This window comes from Gossypium raimondii, chromosome 5 (genome assembly GCF_025698545.1).
Source record: "Gossypium raimondii isolate GPD5lz chromosome 5, ASM2569854v1, whole genome shotgun sequence".
NCBI classification, from domain to species: domain Eukaryota; kingdom Viridiplantae; phylum Streptophyta; class Magnoliopsida; order Malvales; family Malvaceae; genus Gossypium; species Gossypium raimondii.
Genome location: NC_068569.1, coordinates 50067721 through 50089287, shown reverse-complemented (window position 1 = coordinate 50089287; position 21567 = coordinate 50067721). Strand labels below are relative to the sequence as shown.

Sequence of the window (21567 nt, the reverse complement as noted above, 5' to 3'; positions counted from 1 at the left end):
ACAAATCTTCCAAAGACGAATGGATTTTATATTTAATAAATATAAAAAATTTCTATGTAGTCTACATAGATGATATTTTTTATATTTTCAGATACACTAGAATTACATAAGAAACATTTAAATATTATTTCTTAAGAATTCAAAAATATAGAATCATCTTAAACCCTAAAAATATAGAGTTAGAAAAAAGAGAGAGAGAATTTTTATAATAGTGGAAATAAAGATTGAAGAAAAAAAGAACTTCCAACAATTTCTAATATATTCCTCCCAAATTTTCAGTTTCAATTTTATTACAGAATTTCTTTGCCGACAATAAGAAAGAGCGCTCTTTAAGTTGAATATAGTCCGTCAGATATGGCTGTCTATAACATGGAACCTTTGGTTTTCAAGCTGAATAAGAGAATTGATTCACTTGATAAGTATGAAAAATTGAAACTGCTAAATTTAAGTGCACTAATTCTGGATATCATCATTATTTTTCTGTACATTATTAAAGTACCTGTTTGATATGCGATTTCTGCCTCAAACTATCAACATCTTTAACATCCTTTTGCTATAGTTAGCATGGGTACTTCCTTTTAGACTAACGGTCAGTTTTGAATTAGATTTCTGTGGCTGCTGGGATTGAAGAAGTTATTATGCGAATGACATTGGACAAATTTGGCAAAGTCTTCTTCATTAGTGAAGAAAACCCCTTGGTGTATGAAAAATGTTCGTCATCTTAGACATTTGTTTTCTTATTGTAAGAATATTTTTAACATTGTAACTTTTAATATTATTGTAAGAATATTTTGAATTATACTCCAATTATCAATTTATATCATATATCTTTTGTTGAATTTGAAGTATAATTTAGATTTACGGTTTTTGGTTAGATTTCATGCTATAGGAAGGGTTGTATATGGATGAAAATTGAATGTTACAAATCTGCCAAAGTTAGTGGCGTTTTTTTCATAAGCACTGCTAAAGAACGGTACATTTAGCTGCGTTTGTGGGTAAAGCGTCGCTAAAGGTCATGTTCTTTAGCGGCGTTTGTGGATAAAGAGCCGCTAAATGTCATGTTCTTTAGTGGCGTTTGTGGATAAAGCGCCGCTACACCAAAACAGGCTTTTAGCGGCGCTTTTTTAGGCCTTTAGCGGCACTTTTTAGTGCCGCTAAAAGTATTTGCGGCCCTTTGACAAGCGCCGCAAAAAACGCTGCTATTGAATGCGTCGCTAACTTTTATGGCGTTTTTGGAAATAAACGCCGCTATAGACCACGACCTTTAGCCGCGCTTTTCCCACAAATGCCGCTATAGACCACGACCTTTAGCAGCGCTTTTTCCACAAACGCCGGTAAAGACCACGACCTTTAGCGGCGCTTTTCCCAGAAACGCCGTTAAAGACCATGACCTTTAGCGACGCTGTTCCCACAAACGCTGCTAAAGACCATGACCTTTAGCGGCGCTGTTCCCACAAACGCCGCTATAGAACAAATCTTTAGCTCGCGAAAACGCCGCTAAAAACATATCATACAAAAAAATTATTTTAATATTTATTTTTATGATAAATATTATATTATGTTTTATTTTTTAAATTTACTTTTAAGGATAAATAAAAAATATTATTTAAATAAAATTTTCTATGAAAATGATAAAAGAAGACAAATAAAGGAAGCTTAAATAATAATAATAATTGATAAAAGTGAGAAAACGTAAATAATTAATAAAAATTAAAAATTGTAAACCTCGAAAGTTTGGTAAAATCAACACCAATGCAATGCAAGTCATTGTTGAGTCTAATACAAGTGAAGAAACTAAGATCCTAAGAAGAGAATCCTATTTTACTAACAGCAGTAAAATATCCATACTTTGTCCAATATTTATATCAAAAAATCAGATCAAAAGAAGCAATCTCTTTGCACACCATTTCAATTCCTAGTAAGGCCTCGAAAGTAGTCGATAAAAGCCGGCATACACATCCGATCAATCAGCTTTCAGTTTCAGAATTTCCTTGGCGGTCCTTAAACGAAAATAGGGCATAGGGCATGTGTTCCTACATAAGCATGGAAAAATCCAACTCAGTTCAAAGACAAATAACTAGATATCGTGTTTCAAACGAATGAATGTGCATGTGAGAGTATCTCCAATATGTACTTCTGCCTTTTGTCATATATTTAGGCAGATAGACAACAGATTTTACATCCCAACAACTACTGCCCTGAGTACTAGAGTTTAATCACAGAAAAATCAAAATAAAACATGAACTACAAGGATAAAAAATTGTTCCATGGACTTACCTGCTAAAACAAAGATTTAGTTCATGGCACATGCTTGTTTTAATTTTTTTTTTAATTTTTTTAGGACACATGATAGCATTTCAACGCTGTAAAAACTCCACCAGCAATTTGGGGTGACGTTGTTTTATCCCTAAATTTGCTGCTCATAGCAATTCGATTCATACTTTAAACTTTACTATGTATATTTGTAAAGTTGATAATCACATTCATTCATACTTTGCTGCTCATAGCAAGCACCTGCAGTATATCACATCCTCTATGAGATATGAAGCAATTTTACCCAAAAATCCATTTGAATGTAAAATCAATAATTACAGCTTCACAACAGAGTGTTTTCCTTCAGTCACTGGAGATATGACATATCCAGCACCTGCAAGAAATGCCAAACATTAACCTTGTAGATTAACTTTTTATTTATTTGTTTTTAATATCAATATCATTCCCTTTACTTAAAAAGGATATTAAGTGTGCATCATATGCCACATCTCACAAATGTGTTGGTGCATATATCAGGACAATGATAAAACCGATCAAATCAAAATAAAAGCAATGCGATAAGCAGTTATCAGCAGTGTTCAAGCTGAGAGGCCAAAGGATGCTTCCGCATTCAAACACACACACAAGTACCAGTCTATCTGCATGTGTTCGTGCACACAAGGGATACCAAGGAAAAAAACTCTTGCATGATAAATTAAACTAAAAACAGCTCATGCATCTTGTAATATGTACATCATATTTAGAGAACTTAGAAAGATCTCTTTTTATGCATAAATTTCAGGCATACATTACTTTTAAGGCTGGCACAGACATAGCTTTTCTGTGGGGAACATTTCTTGTGAACCACTAAGTGGTAGAGAATAACTGTGATAATATCAACCAAAAGAAGTGAGTTTACAATTCAACCAGGTTCTGACTTCTGAATAGAACTTTAAGAATTTCCTAAGAGTAATTACTACCATATGTTCCATCATCTTCTCTTCTCCAATAGCGCCGCAACAAGAGATCCCTTCTTTTCATTCCCCTGCAAGTATAATTAATTAGTGAAAATATATAAACAGAAACATTTGCCTTGCAAAGCATCATGTCTAAATAAGAAGTTTGGATCTGACCAAGGTAACCAATCACTATATAGCTGCTTGAGAACAATATCAGTATGACCATCAAGATGTTCGACCACACTACCCTTGTAGAAACAGAAGTCCCATCTGCAAGACAATTTGCAAAGTTACACTTTGTTTTAGAAAAATGAGGAATTTCATAAAATGCAAAATACACTGCTAGTTGAACAGAATTATAATTTTGCACGACTTTACAATGCACAAGAGAACACCAAAGCAGTAATCATAATTCAAATAGATGAATCGGATTGGGCACCAAATACAGATGCCACATCTGTGCAGGATATCATCTTCGAAATTTAGACTTCTGGTTTTTTGTGTACTATTAAACTTAGTATACTCAGTTTCTACATAGACTGGAAGTTCACATTAAAATGGCAAAGATTACATGGTTTCAGTTTCTATCATGCATCAAACTGAAGTTCACATTTTCACTCCGTTACAACTTCAATAAGACCAGCTTTAATGGCACATAAAAAGTTGCCAACTGAGAAAATAACAATTACAATCCAATCTGTTCCATTGAATCACAATGCTAGATTTACTATGATTACAAATATGCATAGAACTGAAGTACCATTAAATCAAGCCATGGCTCTGGAAAAGGGTACAAGAGCTAACAAAAATACAAAGTACTTAGCAGCTTACTCTGATCTTGAGGGTCCAAGAGACATTAGTGTCTGGAAAATGGCTTCTGAAGTTCCATCTACAACACCTACAACCATGATTGCAGGATGGTCGTCCCACTGCCAATTAGAGAGGCGTAAAACACAAAGCCAAATTGCTATTTCATGAAAAAATTGTCATAGAAAATGACAAGCAATATTTTGAGGAATCTTTATTTTTCATCAGTAAAATTGAACACCCAAAAAAACCAGATTTGTTAATAAACCAAACACACACAAAGAAACAGAACACATCACAGTTCTGGAAATCTAAGAATTAAGGGAGAATAAACTTTCCTTTAAAAAGAAAACCAACCTTTCCAGCTTAAAACAATAAGTAGAAACAAAACTCGAAGCAATTGAAAGGCTATCCATTTTGAATTAAGAGATCTACAAACCAGTCTATTATTTTGTTGGTTAAATTATAAAAGAGTATACAAACCAGTCTACAAACCAATCTACAATCCAATTTAAACAAAATTTCACCTTTATTTGGAGTTGGGATCGGAACTTCAACATGCTGTAAAAAGCACAAAAATTCACAGCGTTATAAAATCAAGTCCCTGCCCATTATTTTTCAAGTTTATGTCAAGCAGGTCCATATAAAAAATTTAAACACTTCACTGTAAAGTATCAACCTCTCCGTCTCTGCAAAACAGTACAAAATTATATGAAGAAAAACAGTACAAAAAAAGAAAAAGAAAAGCAAAATAAATCATGCATAATATTTTCAGTAGCAGATTATGAAGATAAACAGTACAAAAAAAAGAAAAAGAAAAGCAAAATAGTAGATTTTTACCTTCAAAGCAGCAGCGCCTCCGCCATAGCTGTTATATTGTAAAGCATGCATAAGATTTTCAGCCATTTGTCTCACTAAAAGAGATCAAATCGAAGCTTTATTTTGAAGGAAAAATGAAGTGCAGAGGTGGAATTTGTATTATGTAGTTGAACCCGAGGTCCTATGACGATTCACAAGATTTGCATACAGATAAGCATCCATAGTGCAGTTCAGATTCAACTAAATTGAACAAAGTTTTAAGAAATTTCAGACCCTAAAAAGCAAAATTAAGAAGGGGAAAAAAAGGATAGATGAGTACTTGAAACGATTCTTCTACCAAAGTGGCTTCTTTGAGAGGTATGCACTATTTTGTTACTTTTGTTGATGATTATTCAAGAAAAGTATGGGTGTATCTAATGAAAAGAAAAAGTGAAGTTTTGGATGCATTTCTGAAATGGAAGAAGATGGTGGAGACTCAGACTAGTCGAAAGGTCAAACGACTTCGATCAGATAATGGTACTGAGTACAAAAATGATTCATTTCTTCAAGTATGTCAAGATGAGGGCATTGTGCGACACTTCACTATTCGGGATACACCACAACAGAATGGGGTGGCAGAACGTATGAATCGGACTATACTGGAGAAAGTTCGATGTATGTTGTCCAATGCTGGATTGGGTAAGGAATTTTGGGCTGAGGCAGTTACATATGCGTGCCATCTGATTAACCAGTTGCCATCAACTGTAATAAATGGAAAAACTCTTATGGAGATGTGGACTGGTAAACCTGCTATTGATTATGATTCTTTACATGTTTTTGGTTCCACTGCATATTATCATGTAAAAGAATCTAAGTTAGACCCAAGAGCAAAGAAAGCATTATTCATGGGTATAACTGGTGGAGTAAAAGGATATCGTCTCTGGTGTCCTGATACAAGGAATATTGTTTTCAGTAGAGATGTGACTTTTGATGAATCAACCATGATGAAGAACAAGGATTCACAAAAGGACGACAAAACTAGTGGCACTTTGCAGTAGGTGGAGCTTGAAAAGGTTAATGATGATCCAGCTAATATTGAAGGAACAAATGATGAAGAAGTTTCGACCCAAGAACTTCAATAGCAACAAGATTCAATTGCATATAGGAGGCCAAGAAGAGAGATTCGTAAGCCTGCTCGCTTTGATGAAATAGTGGCCTATGCACTTCCAATTCAGATGAGGATGTTCCTTATACTTACACAGAAGCAATAAGTAACCCTGATGGTGTAAAGTGGAAGCAAGCTATGAATGAAGAAATGCAGTCTCTTCATAAAAATAGGACTTGGGAGTTGGTGACACTGCCCAAGGGAAAGAAGGCAATTGGATGCAAATGGGTATATGCAAAGAAGAAAGGATTTCCCGGTAAAAATGAAATTTGATACAAGGCTAGATTGGTAGCAAAGGTTTACGCTCAGAAAGAAGGAATAGACTACAATGAAGTGTTTCCTCCAGTCGTGAAGCATTCGTCTATTCAGATTTTGCTAGCCTTGGTTGCGATATATGACCTTGAACTAGTTCAGCTTGATGTGAAGACGGCATTTTTACATGGTGATTTGGAAGAGGAAATCTATATGACTCAGCTTGATGGATTCAATGTTGCTGATAAAGAAAATTGGGTTTGCAAACTAAAGAAGTCACTTTATGGATTGAAACAATCTCCGAGGCAGTGGTACAAGTGATTTGATCAGTTCATGAAAGGGCAAAGGTACACAAGAAGTAAATTTGATCATTGTGTGTATTTTCAGAAGCTACAAGTAGGAACTTTCATATACTTGCTCTTATATGTTGGTGATATGCTAATAGCATCTAAGAGCAAAGTTGAGATTGAGAGATTGAAGACTCAACTCAATCTTGAGTTTGAGATGAAAGATTTAGGTGAAGCTAATAAGATTCTTGGCATGGAAATATGTAGAGATAGAGCTCAAGGTAGAGTTAGTTTGTCTCAGAACCAGTATTTGAAGAAAGTACTACAACAATTTGGCATGAACGAGCAGACAAAACCTGTAAGTACACCGTTGGCTTCTCATTTCAAGCTTTCTGCACAACTATCTCCTTCGACGAATATGGAACGAGAATACATGTTACAAGTTCCGTATTCTAATGCAGTGGGTAGCTTGATGTATGCAATGGTGTGTACAAGACTTGACATTTCACAGGCAGTTAGTATAGCGAGCAGGTATATGCATAATCCTGGAAAAGGATATTGACAAGCTGTGAAATGGATTCTACGGTATATTCTGAAGGCCGTGGATGTTGGATTACTGTTCAAGCCAGATACTACACTTGGTAAAGGTGTTATTGGGTATGTTGATTCTGACTATGCTGGTGATTTGGACAAACGAAGATCAACCACCGGTTATGTGTTTACACTTGCTGGAGGACCAATAAGTTGGAAGTCTACACTGCAGTCTACAGTTGCGTTGTCAACCACAGAAGCCGAATACATGGCTGTAACAGAGGCTGTATAGGAAGCTATTTGGTTACAAGGTATGGTTAAAACCTTGGGATTGGTTCAGGAGCATATTAACGTGTATTGTGATAGTCAAAGTGCTATTCATTTAGTAAAGAATCAAGTCTATCATGCACGTACAAAGCATATTGACGTACGATTCCATTTTTTGCGAAAAATTATTGATGAGGGGAAAATTCGTCTTCAGAAGATCAAGACTGCAGATAATCCCGCAGATATGATGACCAAGGTGGTAACAACAATCAAGTTCGAACATTGTTTGAACTTGATCAATATTTGGCAAGTTTAACAGTTGAAGAAGGCACTATCAAGTATTGTTGTCGAAGGCAGAAAGAATTGTGTGAAGATAAGATTATCCTAATCAAATCTTCAAGGTGGAGATTATTGGCAACCTACAATCTTTGACTTTTCAAAGATGGATGGTGTTAGAAATTTGGCACCGAAAATCTAAGCATTTAAGGCATAGATTTTTGGTTTGAAATTTGGCTTGGGATAATTCAATTTTGGTCCCTAATTGTATAGGGACTTTGCAAGGTGATCTTTAAGCTTCAACTATAAATAGGCCTATCTATTTTTCATTTTCAACATCCCACATTTGCCATTCTCTACTTAAGGCAATTGTTCTCTCTCCTTATTTGTAAATTTTCACTTGTATTTTGGAGTGAAATATATTTGGTAGTGCCCGAGGACGTAGGCAAAATTTGCTGAACCTCGTTAAAATTCTTGTGTTCTTTATTGTTTATTCTGCATATTTTGCAAGTGTGATTGTAGTGATTTATTGTGCTATTAAATTACGATAGAGGGATATTCTAGCTAGGAAAGATCTGGTACTTAAGCGATCTTTGTGATCCACCTCTCTTTCCTGGGAATTGAACTTAGTGTGATATTTTAGTACAATAATTTTACTCTTTTACACGCTTCCGCGCAACAGGTTTCATTAGATTTATCAAATAATATACTACATGGGCATATCCCTGAATCATTTGATGGGTTGATTAGTTTGAAATTCTTGAATTTATGCAATAACAATCTCTCTAGAGTCATTCCCAAATCTTTGGAAAAGCTTTTACATCTAAAATATTTTAATGTGTCTGTCAATAGACTTGAGGGGGAAATTCCTAGCAAATGATGTTTTTCAAACTTTTCTAGCATATCATTCATGAAGAATTATGCACTTTGCGGTCCACCTAGATTGCTAGTCCCACATTGCAAAAACGACATCCACAAACAATTCCAAATGATTATATTACATGCCTTGGTGCTTGATTACATGTCTAATGGAAACCTTGAGCAATGGTTACATTCTGAAAATTGTTTCCTTATATCATACAAAGGACACCTCCACAATGGACATCCAACACCTATAATTCATTGTGACATAAAACCGAGCAATATTTTACTAGATGAAGACATGGTTGCATATGTTGGAGATTTTGGCGTTGCCAAATTGTTGGGAGAAGGTGCAGTAATGAAGCAAACCATGACTCTTGCAACTGTCGGGTATATGGCACTAAGTGAATTCTTTTTTATTTTTGTATGATTATTTTCCTAATTTGCATTTTATATTTTTGTTTCATGTGGATGTGGATATATATTTGAATAAGCATTTTAGAAATAACTGAGGGTGAATGATGTTCTAATTATACTTGAAATGCAGAATTTGGATCAGCAGGAATTATTTCTATAAAATCTGACGTCTATAGTTATGGGATCGTCCTAATAGAAACTTTCACAAAGAAAAAGCCAACTAATAATGTTTTTGTTGAAGAAGAGACTATAAGGCATTGGATGGGAAGTTCATTGCCTAAATGAGCGATAGAAATTGCAGATGTTGATTTATTGAGAAGAGAGGATGAGTACATTGTTGTTAAAGCAAATTGTATTTCATCTATCATGGAGTTGGCTTTGAATTGTTCAGCTGAGTTACCAGAAGAAAGAAAAGATATGAAAGATGTTGTGGTTGAGCTGAAGAAAATCAAACAAAGGTTGCTAAACAACATCCAACATTTTCAACAGAGATGGTGAGTAATGAGTACACTTGTGGTTACTAATTCACACTAAATTATCTTTAGTTCAACATTTTTAATCTATTCTGGAATTTTAATCATATATATAATATGTCGGTATTCGTAAAAATTAATAAACAAAGTTATTTTCTTGGTTAGATTGGATTTTCTTAGTTTCTTTTTTCATTTACGGTATAATTTTATTTTAATCTTTTGCCAAAGATTTTATTAGGGGCGAAGCCAGGAAATCTTTTTAGGGGGTGAAATTAAATTGTAATTTTCACGAGAAAATACAATTTCACCATTTTTAATAGCCTATATTTTTATAAATTTTAAAGGATTAAATTAAAGTTTTATCATTTTTTGGGGGGCCAAAGTACACTTTTACGTTTATTAATTTAAAATTTTAAAGGGCCTAAATAGAAAATTTTTCATTTTAAGGGGGGTCGGGACCCCTGCCAACTCCCTAGGGATGGCCCTATTAACAAAGCCCTCAACAAATGGTATTGTTATCATGTTAGGGTTTTGTCTCTTGATTCCGCTAAGAGCCCTATGGGTTCATGGAGATGGTTGCAAGGTAAAGGCTACACATGCATTGGTTGGTAGTTTGAATCCCTACGCACATATCCTCAATAATTATTCCGCAGAAGCTGGGGATAAAATCCCGACATAGGGACACTACCATTAGTTGTTGAGGGCAGCACCGATTGCCTAGCAAACAACACTCAAAGACTTCTCCTAAAGGAGTCGATCTCCCTCAACAAAAGTCAAGTACAAGGTCTATTATGGGTGATTGTAGTTTATCCAATCAATGACATATAAGTTTTATCTGTTTTCAAGTATTTTCTAACTTTTTATCTTTATTTTCTTATAAAATTTTCAATTCAAAGACAAGTATAACACAATGGTCTTAATTGAGCTAGCTTGCCTTGTCAGGTAATTTGCTGCTTTCCATTTATTTAGAGTTATTTAGAGTGTTTTGTATTTAATATTTTCATAGTTGAAAGTATCATTCATAATCTAATCTAATTGAGTTTTTGGCTAGTGGCCAGTTGTTGATCAAGGAAAACTAAATGAGGACAACAAGAAGAACGAAACTCCATATCTTTACTATCATGTTTTACAAATAAACAAAGAGACTTTTTTCTTGATGAAATTTGTATTGGGCTATCAATGTTACATGAATTATGTTGTTTTTCTAATGTAGGAGGGGGTTCTGCCAATATTGCATGCAAAATCAAAGTAATATTTGCCAATGCTTAGCTTAATCAACTCTAATGCTGCTGTGGATTTGATTTGTCTTTACAGTATTTGGAGATTATTTTGTGAATGTTAAATTGCCTTTGGGCCTTTCAAAGAAATTTAGCAAGCCTACAAGTCATTTAATTACCTTTGGACCTTCCATGAAATTTTTATGGATGAAACATACAATATATGGCTTGAATTTCATAATTATATTATATATAATGAATCATTTGTTTCTTTTTCACCTCTTCACCAAAATAACCATTAACATCATCAAAATCACCCGTATGATCCCAAAAGTCTCTTGGCTTGTCTAAACATGTTTTTTTTCTTTTATATTTTGTTAATAAAAAATACAAATTGATTTTAATCTTTCAAAAGTTTATAATTTAAACCTCTAAAAAAGAAATTTTTATTCGTCAAACTTCCACAAATGCTAACTTATATATTGTTGTTAATCCAAACCGAATATTGGGTTTAGCGTTGAAGCAAATTAAAAGAGGCAGATAGGGGTATTGGCCCAACAAAAATGGGGAAAAAAAATTTCTATTAAGACCCTTTAAAACAATAAACTAATACATGATAAAATTATATTTTAACTTCTCAAAATTTTATAATTTAATTCTAGTTCTTCTATTTTTTTTTAAATTCGCCCCTATTCAAAGCTTCAAGTGTTATTTGGTTTGGTAGTACAGAATGGTTGTTGGAAAAATTAAGTGGATTAACTTTATTTCATATATTTCAATCCCACTCACCCGTGTGTGATAGCTCCAGTCTCCACACGCCCGTGTCACTTACCCACATGCCCGTGTGGGTTTTGGGGTTTTGAATTTTTGTCTCTTTAAATTGATATTTTAATTTTTTCAAGTTACAATTTAGTCCCTAATAGTAAAACTTGAATTAGACATAGTAAACGAACTCAAATTAAGCTAAAAATTTTAGGCTTGCATAATTTGACTAAAAGAAGGTTGGTAAAGACTTAGATCTAAAATCGGGTTAGTTTTACAATAGGTGATAAAATGATGAAATTGCCCTTAGGTTAAATTACCTAGAAAAAGTTTAAAATTGGCTCATAATTTACTTCTGCATTAATAAAGAACTAATAATTAAATAAGATTGATGTGTTATAAGGTCGGGGTGTGTCTTGGGTGGTCGTTAGCTGGAGAGTCACTTAGGTGGCTAATGTGCTTCAAATTCGGGCCGATCTATCCCGATCGGGTTTGGGGTGCCACAATCTATCATATGGTTCATCTCTCTTAGGTATTTAGAAAATTAGTTCATGCTCAAAAATAAAAACATCAAAAGGGCAGTATAACCTAAGACTTAAAGAAATTCATGATAATCTCTTAAGAAATCAACTGGGAATCTTCAATCTTGATGAAAATCTGCTTTAGACTCGACTTCAATATTCTAGGAAGGTTCTCTCCTATATTTTTATTTTTTTTTCATAAATACGAATGAAAATGCTCAAAAAACCTAAAATTTGCATTTTTTCGTAGTTCAGAGTGTAAATCTACAAAATCGAAACGGCCTACCACATGACCGTGTGGGTCACATGGTCATGTGGAATAGGTCAACTCGTGTCCTATAGTTTGCCCCCATTTTCCGATTTTCACTCATTTTCCTCCTAAATGTTCTATTAAGCATAAAAACACAAATTGTAAGGAATAGGAGCATAATTAACATCGAATAATCAACCAAAAACACATTAAGAATGACGTTAAAACATATCAATTTTAGCACTTATCAAATATCCCCACACTTAAGCATTTGTTTGTCCTTAAGAAAAATTCTCAACCCTTATTCAAGTTAATCTCCCTCAATTTATTGTTTTCACCGACAATGCCTTAGGAATAATCTACATATAATCATGCACTGTAAATTGAAACTAGCATGACACTAAAGAATAAAAGCAATCTAAGCAGAAATTTGTAAAGCACAAAAAATATAGGCGTTTCCTCTATCTCAATAATTTCTTGAAATTCAAACTCAACAATAATCAATACCCTAACTAAGATTCACTCAAAGCATAAAATCATGCTTTAATGTCGATGTTTTATTGTTTTCGAAAAGGCTAATAAGACTGAAATTATAGAATAAAATCATGAGGTCTTAAATGCAATTGAATTAAATGTGATCCTAAAATGTTAGAGTTCTTATCCCACAAATGTGAAAGTGCTTGTCAAGCACTGAAGTATAACCTAAATATTGGTTTGTGTTAAAATTGAAATGTTTGTGTCATCCAAAAAGATCTTGAATTCAATTAATCGTGATTGAGAAATCATGTCAGATTGCTTGAAAATTGGTGAGAAAATACTAAGTCTATGGCAAGTAATTTCATGATTGTCGAAACCACCTTTTTTAAACAAGGGGTCTACCTTTATTTTGAAAACAAAAACGAAAACAAGAGTCACTACGGATCATTTTTATGAGGTGTGATCGGGTCACCTCTTAACGGTTTAATTTATTAAAACAATTTTGGCCTACGATATTAAAAAAAAAAGGTTTGGGAGTCGGTTACGTACGAGGAAGGGTTAGCACCCTCGTAACGCCCAAAATTAGTACCTAATTGATTAGTTAATGTCTCAATGTCGAAAAATTAAAATTTTTTGAAGAGATTTAAAATACGATTCTTTTGTTAAAATCACTTAAAAATAAAATTAAAAAGGGCGTATTTCATGTTAATCGAGAAAAAGAATTGTATTCCGTGAGTTAGGACACAATATCTTAAATCCCAAAACGAGAATAAACACCGAAAATTTATTTATTTGAAAGATATTTGATTATCTTGGTTTTTTTTTTAAAAATTCCATAAGTTAGAACACGCTCCTTTTTAAATTCCCGAGATGATTTTAAAACTATTTTTTAAAAATAGTTCAGATATTCAGATTTATCTGAAAAATCGAGACCCCGTAAGTTAGGGAACTATCTCTCAAATTCCAAAATACGAAATATTACTTATTAAAAATTTATGCATTTGGGTCAAAATTAATGTAATATTTAAAATGTTACTCAAAATATTGTCGACGGATGACTACAATACGAGTGTAAACAAATTATAACATATAATAACAATGATCACATAACACCTATTACTCTAACATAAACATTAATCAAAGAACAATAAAATCAACAATAATAATAATGAATAATGATGGAAACAACAATAATACAAAACATAACAAGACAATATCGAAAATTTAAAAAGATAAATAGATATACAAAATAACATCGAGGGAATTAATCTAAGAAATATTAAGAAAGACTATTATAAAATGTATGAAATTAGGGTTATAGTAGTAGTAATAATAATAATAATAATAATAATAATAATAATAATAATAATAATAATAATAATAATAAAAATAAATAAATAGTCTAAAGTTTTGAAATTTCATAAAAAAGGAAATAAAATAAAATAAATGCATTTAAAGTATTTAAGTAAGTAAATAAAAACATAATGGAAATAATAATGTAAAAACTAATTGATTTAATGATATAGTTATAATAATAAATATATAAATAATAAGGGTAAAATAACAACAGTAATAATAATATTAAATTAATTAATCTAATAATAAAAAAGCTAAAATAAAAAAATAGGACTAAATTAAGCTTTAAAACAAAATTTTGGGGTAAATAAAAAATAAACAAAAAAAGGAGGGCCCTTCTGAACACGCAATTAACAAGGATGGACTAAAAGGGTAATTTTCCCTTCTCTTTGAAAACGCGCCGTTTCATTAGGGATTAAAATGTAATGGAAACAAAATTATCAGACTTAATTTAAAGAAACAAAAATAAATAAAAAAGAATCAAATTAACAAAAGTATAAAAAGTAGAAGGGCCAGGGTTATAAATAACCCATTTAACAAAAAACACGCGGATCCCTCATGGAGCTAGTCGGGTCGCGCGAAGGTTGCCTTATACGGCGCCATTTTGGGGCCACCGAAACATGCCCTAAATGACGCCGTTTTATACCCTTTATAAAAGCAACAAAATTTTTTTAAAACAACATTCTGCCATTTTAAAAAAAACTATCAACCCTAATTTTTTTCTCTGCCAGGGTTTCAAACCCTGCCTAAATTGATGCCAATCCTCCATGCCTCCGTTGCAGTTCCACCGTGAACGGTGGTCGGAGCTGCGCCACAGAGGGCCTTTTAGCCCCTTTTCGAGCAGATCTGAAAGCGTCGCAAGGTAAGCCTTCTTTTTCACTTTTTCTTCTTATTTTCTGTGCTATTTTAAAATAAATCTAAACGAAAGAAAAAAACCTTCAACCCTATTTTCGTATTTTTTCTCTGGTTGTTGGTACAAAATATTTATTTTTTGATTGATTTCTGAATCCCCCTTTACAGATTTTGATCGGTTCTCTTTATAGCCGAAACAGAGAAAAAATGAAATTATCTTCATTATTTTTTACATTTTTTCCTATTTACTGCTATTTTTTCTATTATTTTCTGTCAATCTGTTATACATTGGTGCTCCTTTCTTTTTTTGTTGTTATTCTGTTTCTTTTGCTGCTTGTTGCTTTGTTTGTTGAGTTGGAGGTGCATAGCCAGCTGGAGGAGCACGTGGGAAGGTGCGGCGTGCATGGAGAAGCGGATGGAGGAGCAGCGTGGACTGTTCTAGAAACCCTACGGGTTTCTGAAAACTATTTTTTAGGCTTCAATGAAATTGTGCTGGGGTTTTGGGTTAATGTAATGGGTTTAATTTTATTATTTTGGGCTTTTAATTTTTGGTTGGTTATTTTGTAATCTGGACATTTTATTAATGTTTGGGCCCGAGCTAAGTGGGCTTGTTATAGCTGCCCCTCTTTGCTTGTTTTCGTGTAACGGGAATAGAGCAAAGACTAAGAAGGGCCAATTTTGCCCAGTCTTGCCAAGTTTTGACTTCTCGGTACTCGTCTTCTTCAAGTTACCTCTTTCTAACCCACTATAACTTTGGGGATATAAGATTCACTACTTTCAATCTGCTCCACTGTAACTTCAGGGAGACAAGGCTGGTGGCTTCAATCTGCTCCATTGCAACTTCAGGAAGATAAGATCCGCCATAACTTGTGGCTTTAATCTGTTCCACTGCAACGCCAGGGAAATAAGATTCACTGTCTTCAGTCTGCTCTACTGTAACTTCAGGGAGATAAGGTTGGTAGCTTCAATTTGCTCCACTGCAACTTCAGGAAGATAAGATCCGCCATAATTTGTAGCTTTAATCTATTCCACTGCAACGCCAGGGAAACAAGATTTGCTGTCTTTAGTCTACTCTGCTATAACTTAAAGGAGATAAGGCTGGTGGCTTCAATCTGCTCCACTGCAACTTCAGGAAGATAATATCCGCCATAATTTATAGCTTTAATTTGTTCCACTGCAATGCCAGGGAAATAAGATTCACTGTATTCAGTCTGCTCTACTGCAACTTCTGGGAGATAAGGCTGGTGGCTTCAATCTGCTCCACTACAACTTCAGGAAGATAAGATCCGCTATAATTTGTAGCTTTAACCTGTTCCACTGTAACGCTATGGAAGTAAAATTCACTGTCTTCAGTCTACTCTGCTATAACTTCAGGGAGATAAGGCTAGTGGCTTCAATCTGCTCCACTGCAACTTCAGGAATATATGATCCGCCATAATTTGTAACTTTAATCTGTTCCACTGCAACGCCAGAGAAATAAGATTCGCTGTCTTTAGTCTGTTCCGCTGCAACTTCAGGGAGATAAGGCTGGTGGATTCAATCTGCTCCACTGCAACTTCAGGAAAATAAGATCCGTCATAATTTGTAGCTTTAATCTGTTCCACTGCAACGCTAGGGAAATAAGATTCGCTGTCTTCAGTCTGCTCTGCTGCAACTTTAAGGAGATAAGTCTGGTGGCTTCAATCTGCTCCAGTGTAACTTCAGGAAGATAAGATTCACCATAATTTGTAGCTTTAATCTGTTCCACTGCAACACCAGGGAAATAAAATTTGCTGTCTTCAGTCTGCTCTGCTACAACTTCAGGGAGATAAGACTTCAACCTGCTCCACTACAACTTCAGGGAGATAAGTTTTGCTATGATCTACTCTACTGCAACTTCAAAGAGATAAGATCTATAATTTATAGCTTCAATCCGTTCCAGTGCAACTTCAGGGAAATAAGATTCACTATCTTCAATCTATTCCACTGCAACTTCAGGGAGATAAGACTTGTAACTTCAACCTGCTCCAATGGAAGTTCAAGGAGATAAGGTTTTCTATGATCTGCTCTACTGCAACTTCTGAGAGATAAGATCTGTAATTTATAGCTTCAATCTATTCCACCGTAACTTTAGAGAAATAAGATTCACTATCTTCAGTCTGCTCTACTGCAACTTCAGGGAGATAAGACTTATAATGGTAGATTTAATCCGACCTACTATAACTTTAGAGGTATAGGATTCATCGTTTTAATCTGTTCCACTATAACTTCAGAGATATAAGATTGGTATCTTCAACCTGCTCCACTACAACTTCAGGGAGATAAGGTTTGATATGATCTTCTCTACTGCAACTTCAGAGAGATAAGATCTGTAATTTATAGCTTCAATCTGTTCTACTGCAGCTTCAAGGAAATAAGATTCACTATCTTCAATCTGCTCTACTGCAACTTCAGGGGGGTAAGACTTGTAACTTCAATCCGCTCCACTGCAACTTCAGGGAGATAGGATTACTCGATTTAATCTGCTTTATTGTAACTTCAGGGAGATAAGACTTGCCGTAATGACTTCAATCCATCCTACTGCAACTTCAGCGGTATAGGATTTGTGGTTCCACCGATCTGTTCTTTGGGGAACATGACCTGTAGAATCCATTTCATGGGTCTATTTATGCCTAGTGTTTGAATGTTATAATCGAAATGAATCAAAATCTCCTAACTAGATGTGTATGAATGAATGTAGAATGTCATGAAAATGATCCTTTAATGCTTGAGTTGTTATTGCTTATTGTTCATTAAGGCTCTATCACCGACACGTCATAATGCCATCTTGTTCGGCTGGTATCTCCAAAGAAACACTTCATATTTTACTTAATCTGATTGCCCCTACTGTAATCTTTAAGGTTCAATCCACTGTACTTTTGGTACATAAAATTTGTACCATTTTCCTCCCACTATAATTCAGGAGTATAATATCTGGCTCTTTCTCAATCCTCTCCTACTATAATTCAAGGATACAAGATGTAAACCTCTTTGGTCTCTTACAGCATTCCCAAGGTGTCGTACCAATGTAAAATTTTCTTTTCCAAAATAACCTCATTTTATCACCTGGTGATCATTGCTTGTTTGTTCACCAACACGATATCTTGTCATTTTGTTCAATCAATATTTTGACAACAAAATTTGAAAGGATAGTCTTAATTTAGACTCTTCATTCTCAGATATTTCTAACCTTTAAACCCAGTGCTTTCTAAACAATAGTCCTGTTTCAGGTTCTTGTATTATATAAAAACTTTTAGAGTAATATACAACACTTCCTTTGTGAAAATATTATTAGTCCATTAATCATTATTCTAATGCAACATGCTTGCAAAAGATCATAACAATGGATAGGAATAGAATTGATTTGGAGCATAGACCGAAATGAATAAATTATCAAGGATAAAGAAGAATAAAAAGGGAGTTGATTGGGAACACATATCTTGAAAAGAATAAAGTATTCCAAGAATAACAAATTTAATATAAATAGTATGAAGACTAGGTGCCCTAGATATTGCAACTTGAATTTCTCTGTACAAACTTCCTGAAGATCATTTTGAGTTTGACATGTGTTTAGGAGATCTATAGTACTTTGTCGATGCCCCAAGATGTCACATACCCCTTTCCTATTAATTTAGGTACAGCAGGATCACTGCATGCCCCATTTTGATCAATATTTGAGCCGTCCTTTTTGGGCTTTCAACTCAAATCCCCTTTGGTCTCAAGGCGCCCTTTGCGAGTTTTCACCTTGGCCTCTTTTTTTTTGTAGGACTCAAGATGCCCTTTGCGGGTTTTCATCTTGGTCTCTTTTTTTTAGGACTCAAAGCGCTCTTTGCGATTTTTCACATTGGTCCCTTCTCCTTCTTTAGGTGAAGTATTTCTTGACTGAATCTGAGTTTATAGGATTAGACAAGTTTTTACCATCCATCTCACTCAAAATCAATACTCCTCCAGAAAATGTCTTCTTTACAACATAAGGTCCTTTCCAATTTGGAATCCATTTTCCTCTAAAATCCTTTTGTAGAGGAAAAATCCTTTTCAACATTAGGACCCCTCATGGAATTCTCTGGGATGAACTTTTTTGTTTTAGGCTCGCATAATTCGTTTTTCGTACATCTAACCGTGGTGAATAGCTTTTAGCCTTTTTCTTTCTATTAGGTTCAACTGATCATATCGAGACTGGATCCATTCAACTTCATCCAACTTTAGCTCAGCCAATACGCAGAGAGAAGGGATTTCAAATTCAATGGGTAAAACTGCCTCCATCCCATAAACCAGAGAGAAAGGCGTTGCCCCTGCGGAAGTCCTGATTGATGTTCGATAAAGAAAGAGGGTAAATGGTAATTTCTCATGCCAATCTTTGTGAGTCTCAGTCATTTTCCTCATAATTTTCTTGACATTATTATTGGCCGCCTCCACTGCTCCGTTTATTTTTAGGCAATATGATGACAAACTATGGTATGTGATCTTGAATTGATTGTAGACCTCCGCTATTGTGCTATTTTTTAAATTCAATGTATTGTCAGATATGATTCTTTCAGGCATTCCATATCGACATATGATCTCCCTTTTTAAGAACTTCTTGACATTAGCATATGAATTAGCTTCCACCTATTTAGTGAAGTAATCAACGACCATAAAGATGAAGCGATGCCCATTAGAAGCCTTCGGCGATATTGGCCGAATGACATCCATACCCTATATGGAAAAAGGCCATTGAGAAGTCATAGCGTTAAGAGGTGAAGAACGCGCGTGCATTTTGTCTCCATAAATTTGGCATTTATGGCACTTCTTAGCATAATTGATGTAATCTCCTTCCATGGTGGACCAGTAGTACTTGAATCTTATAATCTGTCTTGCCATTGTGAAACCATTGGCATGCATTCCAAAGATACCTTCATGGACTTCCTCTAAGATTTTCTAATCTTCTACAGCATCCACACATCTTAATAGTACCTGATCATTTCCCTTTTTGTATAAAATCTCTCCATCTAAGACATAGTCAATGGCTAGTCTTCTCAATGTCCTCTTATCATTCTTCGTTGCCTGATAGGGTACTCACGATTCTTTACATATTGCAGTAGATCTAAGTACCAAGGATGATCATCCTTTTCCTCTTCCTCGATACTGTAGCAATGAGCCAGAGTCTCATAAATGCTCATCTGGATAGGCTTCATGTATTCTCATTTGTTTACTTTGTTCATGAAAGCTAGAGTAGCCAACGCGTCAACCATTTGGTTTTCATCTAGTGGGAGATAGCAGAAAGTACTGTCATTAAACTCATCAATCAATTCGAGAATTAGCTTTCGATAATTAATCAATTTGGGGCCTCTTGTCTCCCATCCTTCTTTGAGCTGGTATATCACCAATGCAGAATCCCCATATACCTTTAGCACTTTGATTTTACATTGTTTGGCTACACGAATGCCTATGATGAACGCTTCATATTCTGCCATATTGTTTCAGCAATCAAAATCCAATTTGCTAGCAATAGGATAATGATCTCCACTCGGGGATACCAAGATTGCCTCAATTTCATTGTCTATAGCATTTGAGGCTCCGTCAAAGTTTAACTTCCAAATGCGATCCACTTGGGCATTTTCTTCAGTGGTTGCCACATACATTAAGTCCTCGTTCGGAAAATTAAAATTTAAAGGCTCATAATCCTTCAAGGCTCTGCTAGCTAGAAAATCCACTATTGTACTCTATTTTATAGCCTTCTGGCTCACATAAAGTATGTTAAATTCCGAAAGCAAAATCTGCCATCTGGCCATCCTCCCATTCAAAATAGTTGACTCCATCATATACTTTAAAGGGTCTAACTTTTAAATTAGTCAAGTCATATGGTACAATATGTACTGCATTAGCCTCCGAGTTATCCAGATCAAGGCACAACATAATTTCTCAATAGGCGAGTATCTCATTTCACAATCAGTGAATTTCTTACTGAGATAGTATATCACTATTTCTTTCCTTCCTGTCTCATAATGTTGGCCTAGCATGCATCTCATGGAATTATCAAACATTGTTAAATACAATATCAGTGGCCTATTCGGGCTAGGTGGTGATAGCACTAGAGTATTGGATAAGTACTGCTTTATCCTATCAGAAGCTTCTTGACATTCTTCACCCTATACACTTGGATTATGTTTCTTTAAAGGACGAAATATGGGGTCACATTTTTCGGTTAGTTGTGAAATGAATCGAGTAATGTAATTCAGTCTTCCTAGGAAACCTCGAGCTTCCTTCTGAGTGCATGGTGGATGTAAATCTCGTATCACCTTGGCTTTGTCTGGGTTGATCTCGATTCCTTTTTCACTGACTATGAAGCTTAACAGCTTTCCCAACCTAGCTCCAAAAGTGCATTTCGTTGGAAAGCTTGAGCTAGAACTTTCTCAGTCTTAAAAATAATTTTCTTAGGGCTTGCACATGTTCCTCTTCTGTTCTGGATTTTGCAATCATATCGTTAACATAAACCTCGATTTCCTTGTACATCATGTCATGAAACAAGGTTACCATGGCCCTTTGATACGTCACTCCCGCATTCTTTAATCCGAATGACATTATTTTATAGCAAAACTTTCCTCCAAAGGGTCACGAATGTAGTCTTTCCCATGTTTTTGGAATGCATCTTTATCTGATTGTATCCAGAGAAGCCATCCATGAAGGAAAACAATGAGTAGCCTACTGTATTATCCACCAAAGTGTCAATGTGAGGCAATGTGAAATTGTCTTTTTAGCTGGCCTTGTTCATGTCTCTGTAATCCATGC

The 21567-nt window shown here is 34.7% G+C and overlaps 1 protein-coding gene across 18 annotated transcripts; it reads right to left on the bottom strand.

The window, feature by feature from the left end:
* Positions 1–1677: 1677 nt before the first annotated feature.
* LOC105766379 (protein ENHANCED DISEASE RESISTANCE 2) lies at positions 1678–5371 on the bottom strand. Of its 18 annotated transcripts, none has more exons than XM_052630021.1 (9): positions 5158–5371; positions 4860–5019; positions 4547–4580; positions 4044–4110; positions 3387–3482; positions 3234–3298; positions 3067–3138; positions 2593–2647; positions 1678–2033 (listed from the first exon to the last, which is right to left on the bottom strand). In XM_052630021.1, the coding sequence occupies exons 2-9, from the start codon at positions 4923–4925 to the stop codon at positions 1964–1966; spliced, it is 525 nt and encodes a 174-aa protein (XP_052485981.1). In that variant the 5' UTR covers positions 4926–5019; positions 5158–5371; the 3' UTR covers positions 1678–1963. The 18 variants fall into 18 exon arrangements, 12 of the variants coding, with proteins under 12 accessions (XP_052485981.1, XP_052485983.1, XP_052485982.1 ...); XM_052630023.1 differs by lacking the exon at positions 5158–5371 and adding an exon at positions 4685–4708 and having other exon boundaries at positions 4044–4141; positions 4860–5151; XR_008195723.1 differs by lacking the exon at positions 5158–5371 and having other exon boundaries at positions 2494–2647; positions 3062–3138; positions 4860–5151.
* Between the last annotated feature and the right edge of the window lie 16196 nt (positions 5372–21567).